At 57.4% G+C, this 9,227-nt stretch overlaps 1 protein-coding gene across 20 annotated transcripts in view; it reads left to right on the top strand.

Annotated features, from left to right (window-relative positions):
• MAP4 (microtubule associated protein 4) overlaps window positions 1-3,834 on the top strand; it is a 145,774-nt gene extending 141,940 nt beyond the window's left edge. For 16 of the 20 annotated variants that reach the window (XM_077304286.1, XM_077304284.1, XM_077304287.1 and 13 more), the window contains one exon: window positions 2,041-3,834. In XM_077304286.1, the coding sequence (XP_077160401.1) occupies window positions 2,041-2,289 (249 nt within the window). In that variant the 3' untranslated portion in view covers window positions 2,290-3,834. Of the gene's footprint in view, window positions 1-1,530; window positions 1,694-1,978 lie in introns of all 20 variants that reach the window. The other 4 variants (XM_077304289.1, XM_077304282.1, XM_077304275.1 and 1 more) reach the window with 2 other exon arrangements.
• Window positions 3,835-9,227: the final 5,393 nt, after the last annotated feature.

Consider the following 9,227-nt stretch of genomic DNA (forward strand, 5'->3'; position numbering starts at 1 on the left):
AGCAGAGCCTCGGGGCTAACCCCACTCCTGAAGGGCTCTGCAGAGAGGGGAGCACGCACTCAGATTCCCAGAGGGGCCGAATGGCAGCTGGCTCCCCTTCCCCCCCCCCTCCTTTCTCCCCTCCACTCGCCTTCCTACTACTCAGGCAACACCAAGAAAGAGAATTGGGGGGGGGGGGCTAGTCCCCAGCAGGGCTAGGCAAAGATGGCAGTGATGCTTTGGAGTAAGGGGCCGTTACCCCCCTGAGCACTACCGGCTCCTCGGCAGCAGAGGGGGATGCGCTGGGGAAGGGGGGTCTCAGCTTTTGCCCTGACTGCCCTGGCATTTAGTTCCCAACGCAGGGTCTGACTAAGCCCGAGAATTTAGAGTATTTCCTTGTAAAGTGTGCAGACGTGTCTGTCTATATGCGAAATATATCATCAGTGGGGTCAACTGGCTATGAAAAGCAGGATGTCCAGGGGGAGCTGGAATTAAGTACAATTCCAGTATTGCCAAGAAAAGCGCAAAGCCCATGTGCAGCAGCAGCAGCCGCAGCCGTACATTGTTGCAGTGGTGTTGGTCCTGTGTCCTGCCGGGCCCAGCCTCGCCCCATCTAGTCAGATTTCAGCAGGATCAGCCCTGGGTGGAAAACCGGCACAAAAGCCCAGGGTTGGCGGGCAGTGGCCAACCACCTCCGAGCCCGTCTTGCCCTGCCCTGGGTGGCTCAGCCTCGTCGGGCCTTGGATGCAAAGAGGGTCCGTCCTGCGCAGTCCTCCAAGCTACGCCCAGTGGCTGCGCAGAGGTCGACCGTGGCAAACGGCGTCTGTTTAGTTCTTGCCTTGAAGGCTCCGGGGCAGCCTCTCGCACCCGTTTCCCTTTGAGGAGCCCCTGAGACATTCTCCAGGCTTTGAGAAACCCCAGAAGCCGCACGATGGTGCAGAAATACGGTTGGGAAGCAGAGCGGTGGCCCCGCTCACCTGGGGGCCCTCCCCTTCCCACCCACCCCAGGCCCATCAGTGGCCATTCTGGGAGAGGGGACAGGTCACCAGATAAACGGTTAACAATATATAGAATTCATCTTCTATATATTTTTAAAATTTGTCAAAGTCCCCTTCCTTCGGGAAACCCTTCCAGGGTTCCATGAAACCCTGGTTACAGAAGCCTGCCCGGGGGGGTCACCGTGCACCAGATGTGACTTCGTGCACTTCGCACCACCAATGATGTCGGCAACCCCCGTTTTCTTACGGGAGTGGGGCCAGACTGGAGAGGAGAGCAGGCTAGTCTTGGAGGCAGGAGCGTTAGTCTTGACCAGAGGCCCAGAGCCTCAACCAGGGAGGTTCCGGGAAACGTGCCGTCCAGCTGAGCCTGGATCCAGGCCATCCCGGGTGGCTCTGTGCACCCCCTCGGCCCCGTGGCACGCTCCCTGTGCTGGCGAGGGCATTCCAGGCGAGTCCCACGTCACTGTCCAGCATGTCTCCATCTCCCTCCATTCCACCCCCATCCTTGTATTGACGCCTCATTGTCCTCCCCCACCCCATTGTTTCATTATAGAATGAGGGGGGCGAGGAAGCAGCCCCACAGAACGGAGCTGTGCCCACGCCCCTGCCTGGCAGCGGTGCCACACAGGAGAATGGCGTGGGGCAGGCCACGCCCACTCAGGGCGGTGGTGACCAAATGGAAATTCAGAGCTTCGACACTCACATACAAGAAACAAGTAAGTTCCAGGCCTCTCTCTCTCCCCCCCCTCTCTCACTCTCCCCCCCCCCTCTCTCTTTCTCCCCCCCCTCACCCGGAGATGTTTTTGGGGGTGGGGGGCAGGAAGAGGCTGTCGGGAAGGGAGAGCAGCCTTCTGGGCCTGGGTTATCCACACTCTGCTTCTTTAAAGAGGAAAGGGAATCATCTTAGATGCCTCTGGATGTTTTGTGTGTCTGTGTGTGTGTGTGTGTGTGTTTTGTAAAACCATTTTGTTAACGAAGCCAATCACCCTTTTATTTTCCAGGCATCTAACGCTGACATTCTGGTGTCGCCTTCCGCCCCTCTCTCCCCTTTCTCCCGCTGCAGATTGAGTCCCACAAGCTGCTCTTCCGCCAGAAGGCCAAGGCCCGCACAGACCACGGAGCGGACCCCGCAGCCTCCGACCCCCCCGTCCTCCCCGGCGGCCCCTCCCCTCGGCGCAGCACCTCTGTCAGCGAGAGTCTGGGATCCCTCGCCTCCGCCGCCTCCTGGCCACAGCAGCAGCAGCAGCAGCAGCAGCAGGGGGCTTCCCTCCCCGGGGGGGTGTCTGCCGCCCTCCCACAGCAAGGCTTCTGACTCTGCCCCCCCCCACCGCCCTCCCACCACCCTCTCGCCCCCCACGCACAAAGCTTGTCTCCCTCAACGCGGAGCCCGGCTGCTTAGCTGGACGATGTGGTGGGCAGGGCTCCCAAGATGGCGGCGGCCGCCGACCAGCTGAGCGCCTCTGGGTCTCCTGTGGGGGCAGAGAAGACTCTTCCCAGGCGGTCCCTGTCTGGCGGCTCAGACACATGTGTGCAATTCTGAATGTACCCCCAAAAGAAGGATCCCTCCGGACCGGCTGGGTAGGCGGGAAGCGAAGGCTGAGGCCAGGCGGGTGTTCAGGGGGGTGAGCTTTGCTGTCTCCCTCGCTCACACACTCACACAGACACTTGTGCATACACACACCCACCGACACACCCTCGGTCGGCCTCTGCTGCAGCCCCCCCTGCTGCTTCCCATATTTAATGCTGGTCTCTGCTGTTCTCCCACAGAACTTCACTCTCTGTTGGAACTCTTTAACTCTCTCTAACTCTCTCTCTCCCCCCCCCACGCCCCCCCCGCCTTTCCCCTCCCTCCTTCTGTTGTGATTTTAAAAAGTGTTGCTGCTTCCTTCTCCTGCCCCCTCCCCCCCCCCCTTGCCATAGGAGAATTAAAGCACCGTTAACGCTGTCCCAGCACCACTGGCTTCCGATCTACATATCCAGGCATTTTAACTGTGTTGTTTTTATTTTATTTTGTGTGGTGTTTAATTTTTTCTGTGCGTGTTTAAAATATGTTTGAAATAACGGGACAAAATTTGCATCAAGCCATGTTCATTGAGAAAACGACAGAGGATGAATTGAGGGGTGAGGGTGGGTGGGGCTCCAGTGGCCACAGCGGGGCGAGAGGGTCGCCTGCACACCCCCCAGGGGGTTTTGCACGGGAGACCGGCTTCTCCCCTGCCGCCTGACCCCTCCTAGGGCTCTAAGCCTTGGAGGGGCAGGAGTCTCTGAAGCCCGTGTCATGGCAGACCGAGCTCCGAAATGTGCATGTGGTGAGGGGCCAGGCAGGGCTTTGGTGGGCAAGAAGGTTGGGGGAGGAGAGGGCAGCGGGCGTTTCTTCCCAGAAAGACACTGAAAGTGAATGAGGGTCTGAAGAGGTTGAGGCTGGGTGGGCAGAGCCGGGGCCAAGGAGAGCAAGAGCAGCCCCCTCCCCCCGAGCCCTGCGGTCTTGCAGGGAAACTGCAAACGTTTAGGGCTTTGAGCTCATTTTGCATTGCAAATGACACTAAAAGGAATGAAATGTAAATAAAACTTTAAAATCGTGTGTTTTGTGAAGAGTTGGGGGAAATTTTAATTTAAATCTGAGAGTCGAAACTGCCGGGAGTGAGCGGGGGGGGGGGGGGTCCAGGCTCCTTACATGGGGCAGTCTGGGGGGGGGGAGGGGGGGTGTTGAAGGGAACTCCTCTTTCCCTTGGTCGGGAGGTTTTCCAGCGATGGTTGCTCAGGCTCTGCATTTACACGCACTGACAGGATGCTCTTGTCGGAGGGTTTATATTGAAGTTTGCATGATTTCTAATAAAAATGGCTTTTGAAATTGTAACAGGCTTCCTTTGCATCAAACCGGCCTGCTCAGTCTCCTCATCTCATCTTCCTCTTTGGGACGTTCTTGAAACTTGACGGGGCAGTGGCAGATCCTGTGCACGGGGGGGGTCTGGGGGGGGTCTGTGTTGCCCTCCCTTCCCTTGCCCAGCCTGGCCCTCTTCCCCCTCCCTCTTTGCCCTTGCCAACCTGCTGAACCTCACTCGGTGGAAGGTGGCAGAAACAGTCCGTCCTGTGCCCGCCTCCCCCCCCCCCACGATCTGGCATCCCTCCTCGTGCCACGCTCTGCCCTCCAGTCGCCCTGCCCCCGGTGTCCTGCCCGACTTCACGGTTTCTGTAGCTCAGAAGCCAACATGGCGCGTCTCAGCTTGCAAGCCATGAGAGGGTCTGGCGGAGGAGTGCCTCAGCCGCCAGGAAGCCGCCTTGGGCAGGGAGTGGTGGACTACGGCCGGACAGGCAGCTCTGGCTCCTGCCGAGGGACAGTCCCGTGGGAGTGACTGAGGGGGCTTCCCCAGAGGGGGCCGTCTTCTTGACTTGAAGTATCAGAATGTCCTGGCAGACCGTGCCCTGCATGCCCATTGGCCAGCTGGCCTATTGAGTGGGGAAGGTCTGCAGCTCGTGGGACCCCACAGCTGGCCCTGTGTGCTGGCAAGGTCTCCTACAAGCTGGAGGATGCGGCCTCCTTCTCCCCTCAAGGCTCATCAGCATCCTCCCTGTGTCTCCTCCCCTCTGACATCTGTCATGGTCCCTTGGCTTATGTGTCATGTGCGCTCCCCGAATTCCCAAGCACCAGCTCAAATCCTCCAGTCTGTCAACTTCACCTCTAGACCAGAGGAGGGGGGAAATGTGTTTAGATGTCCCCATTTAATGGGGACGTGTTCCTGAAGCAATAATGCACACCTGTGCTCTGAAACGGGACCACGGGCCATCTTAGAGTGGCAGGTGTGCCAGGTGCCATCTGGCAGGGAGAGGATTTGCAGCAAGGCCAGTGGAAACTATTCGCACATATTGGGGGGGGGAGGGAGGGGGGCTGGCAGCCGGCAGGCATAAGAGCCCCGCTGTTCATTTCCCGTTTCACTGCCCCAAGCCTAGACGTCTGGGAGGGCCATTTTGCCCTTGGCCACCGGTCTCCGTCTCACGGTTTGCACTGCAGGCCATAGGTGTGTTGCAGGCCCTGCCCGGGTTGTGTCATCTGCGTTTTGTCAGGCAGAGAAGATTGCCCAGCGTTGCACTTCTATGTTCTGCGGCTGCATTAACAAGAGGTGGTTCAGTGTCTTGTAAAGGGGTGAAGAACTCCTCCTTTCCCCCTAAACCACATTGTTTTTTGACTGCCACTGACCATCCGCTGAAGCCGCGCGTGTGTCCCTTCTCTCCCCCCAGTCCTGGCTGGCCAGCCGAGGGGGCAAGGGGGGGGGGTTGCTTCTGCATTTAGTTTTACCTCCAGAGACACTTCGGGATTTGTTGGAAGGGACAGCTTGGTTTCTAATGGAAATGTTTAGCCATGTAATTTTAGATGTGAAAGTGGTTTGTAAATACTACAGTTCCAGTAAATGGTTCTGGCCTTGGTTGCTCTCTCTCCAGCTCACTTGGAGGGATTGAAAGAGCGGATATTCTAGCTCCGATATTGCCAGAAATATCTGTGGCTCCAGCCGTGATACGGCACAGGCTCAGAATGAACACCCTTCTTGGGGCCCGAGTCAGATGTTGAAGGTTTGGATTTTGCATCCGCAGGCCCTCCAAGACTGAAGGCAGCTACAGAAGCCACAGTCGGCTGGCAGTGCCTTCTGCGGGTCTTTCATTGAACAAATGAGGGTTGCAAAAAGCACATCGTTTGTACCTGGGAGAATTTCCCAGTGGCCTCTGCCAGTTGTTGACTCAGTCGTGCAAAGGCCCTGCTTAGATTTTCTGCCGGCTCTGGCGTTGGTTGTCTTCCTCGACTGCCTTGCTCTTGTGAGTGCAATGTGCAGTAACCACTACTCTTCATATGGCGTGGAGTTCTTCCTGGCTGGGATGGGCCTTTCAGAATAGCAGGTTTGTGCTGGAGACCCAGATCTAGGAGACGCAGGGCAGGTGCTTCACTTACACAAATTGTCCTCCCTTTGTTGAGGAGATGGTGGACAGAGTCTGTAGGATTCTTGCGGGAGGATCAGACTTCCGGTGTGTGAGGAAGTTTGTGCGGTTGGGAAAGTTCTGTGTTGTCGTGCTTAATGGAAAACCACAAGGGGCCAAGATAGTGACCACGTGACAGATTATGTGCAGGTCTGTCTGTGATTAGATCGTGGCAGAAAGTTGGTAGCAAAGGTGTGAACTGAGGAGGTTTAGATATGGAGCCTGCTAAGGCTGCGTATAATTGTAGTGTTGGGGGCGGAAAGCCAGGGAGCCACCTGTGGAGGTCTTTTCTGCTTGCATCCCAAGGAAACCTGGAGCTCCTTCACCACAGCTCAGGTATGCTCCCCTGAGAGGCCACCCATGTGTCTTCCTACACTTTGTGGCAGTGCCCAGTGGCGGAAGAGCATGGCATGTATTCGAACCTACTCGGTTGGAAGCACAGCAATAGCAAAGCCAGGCAGGGGCGCTTGCGAACTGCATCTGCCCGAGGAAGTCTGGGAAACCACTGCCTTTGGCCCGGGGGGAGGGAGGGAGGGAGGGAGTACGCCTCTTCGTGGCCGGCCCAGTGGAGGCGACTTTCAGGAAATTCCTGCCTCTGCTCCTCACCATCGCCTTGGTACTTTTCCCAGTGGATGACTGGTGTTGGGGGGGTGATGAGGCCAGAGGTGCCGCACAGGTTGGCTGGGAGTCTTTGAGCAGCACCTGGCCCAGGTGAGCACAAAGGCTATGGAATCGGCTATTTGTGGGACGCCCTGAAGCAGGGAGGGAGACGTGGTTCATCCTACTAAGCAAACCTCTCTGGAATGAAAGACCAATGTGAGCTGGCCTCTGTCTGAGCAACTGGGCTGCAGCTTGCCCCCTTTGCCACACATCCTACTGACTGTTCTCTGCTCCTGGGGGGACGGCAAAGATTTTGGAGTAACCTCTGTTTTTTTGCAGCTCAGCTTTGCAATACGCATGAGACGCAGGACCCCCTGCCCCACCCCATCCCACCCCTTTCAAAAAGAGCATTTACAAACACATGACCTTCTACCATGGCACTACTCACAGGTCTGAAAGCTCAGGTTTATAATTGCTGGCCTTATGAGAACAAAGTCTGAGTGGCAACTTTAAGGCCCACAAAGTTTAATTCTGTGTATATGCTTTTGTGTGCATGCACACTTCTTCATGCACATGACAGCTGATACCCAGAATTACATTTTGCGGTGCCCCTGGACTCAAACTTGGTTCTGCTGCTTCAGACTAACACGCAGCCTCTCCCCCCTCTTCAGTCTGGCCTAATCACAGTAAGGAGTGCGCTGGCCCTACCTGGCCTTCAGCTGGGCCCTCCAGACAGGGCTCCTTGGCTTGTGTCCCTTGCTCGTGCCTGGGCAGAGTCCCCGTGGCAGCACGGTCCGTGTTTCTCAGGATACCTCCCCTCATCCTAGCCCACGTGGCCGGCAGGAAGCAAACCCTGAACCACCAGAGAGGGGTGTCCTTTCTGAGGCGGGGCCTGGCGCTTCCATCCGGGTGCTCCTGGGGTGCTGTGCAATCCCACGAGGTGTGCGTGGCGGACGCAGCAAGAGTGCCCCTTGGACTGCCATGTGGGGGAGTCGTGCAGTGTGGGGCGAGGGGTGCTGAAGGGTCCTGGGGCAAGTGTGCTTCTCGGTCGTCTTCTGTGCATTATGGGGCAGCTGCTGAGAGGGCGAGGGTAACTTTGGAGGGGGGGCAGGACTCCACTTTCTGAGCCCCCTCCCATGGAGGGCATCCTGCCTGGCTTGATTCCTACAGAGGCTTGGCGAAACAAGCCGTGTGTGCACTCTTGCGCTGGAGAATGGCCTGCTTCGTGCCGCTGGTTCTCCAGGTTCCCTTCTGTAATCTCTTGCCTGTACTTTTCTGAGAACCATCTTTCCTCCCTACCTCAAGCTGCTTCTCTCTCTCTCTCTCTCTCTCTCTCTCTCTCTCTCTCTCTCTCTTTTTAAGCAGGGGTGCCAGAAAGGAAGGTGGCCCCAGGGAAGACAAAGGGGGTCCACGTAGGCAGAGAGCCATCGGCGGGCCTGAAAGCCCTGACTGTGGAGAGCAGCTTGCCTGCCCTTTCCTCCGCCTGGTCAAATGGGCAGTGGGCCACCTGGCAAAACGTGAGGCAGGGCTTCCCTGGCGGCCCAAAGGGCTTTCCGTCAAGGCCTCCCTCGCTGGCCCCCTGGCGCTCGATGGGCATGGGCACCCACTGCTTCTGTTCAGCAGTATTGAATTATGCAGGGGGGGGGGGGTTGCTGGTTTAAGAGGGGGGTGGGGGGCTTGGAAGTGCATGGATGGTAGGAAGGTGGGCACAGGAATGGGGGCAGGCCGACCTGCCCATGGGGGGCAGGGGCGGGAGAGGGTTCAGGGCCCACGCGTGGCCACAGCTGGGCCGGTTTGTAGCTTGTTTTACGTCTTGCCTTGGTTCCTTCCCTCTCCTGTTCTTGGACTTGTAATACGACAACTGTCTCCGTTAGATTCAACACTTCCGCATTTGATGTTGTGATTCTTCTTACTTAATGTAAAGGGTTTAAATAAAGCTCCTAGATGTTCAACCTCAGCTCCCGGTTGAGTGTCGGTTCTTGTAGCCCCTCCTTGTCCCCGGCCAGCCCCGTTGTTCCAGAGCCCGCTGGCCCCAATTCCGAGAACCTGCACCTTTGCTCTCCTGCTGTCCAGTTTGGGGCGGCCCCTGGAAGCAAAAGACCCCAAACAACCAAGTTCCAAGGCAACGACAAACTGTAGTGCGAAGTCCCAGAGCTTCCTGATGAATTAGGGCCCGTGTCCATGTCGAGAGGTCTGGGGACATTAGGATGAATTTGGACCACCAAAAGCCGAAGCGTAGCTGAAAGCTGACCCAGAGCCATTCCCAACATGGCTGCCAGCGCTTCCCTTCAGCCACGCAGGGAAGGAAGGGCCTTGTGCGGGGGGGGGGGGGTCTTCTTAGAAGCCTGCTCCGCCTGTCAAGCCCCACCCAGCCGCACCCACTTTTAAAATACAAGCGCTGTGAAAAGTGTCAGCAGAGACCTATGGATACCCCACTGGGCCCTTTGCTGGAGAGGGAGGGGAGAATCCTGCTCCGCTGCAGACTTTTCTCTTTTGAAGCCGCAGAAGAGGCAGACGTCATAATAAGCCACTCACTTTGCCCGGCAAAACCAACCCACAAGCCCACAGGAGACGCCCAGGATCACCTCAGGCCCCGAAACAGATTTCCCCCCAATCTGCTGCCTGGAAAGCCAGCCACGTCTCTGCCTGGCCATTATACGGCTGGGTGCTCCAGCTACAAGGAGG

Source organism: Paroedura picta, chromosome 11, assembly GCF_049243985.1.
Source record: "Paroedura picta isolate Pp20150507F chromosome 11, Ppicta_v3.0, whole genome shotgun sequence".
NCBI lineage: Eukaryota > Metazoa > Chordata > Lepidosauria > Squamata > Gekkonidae > Paroedura > Paroedura picta.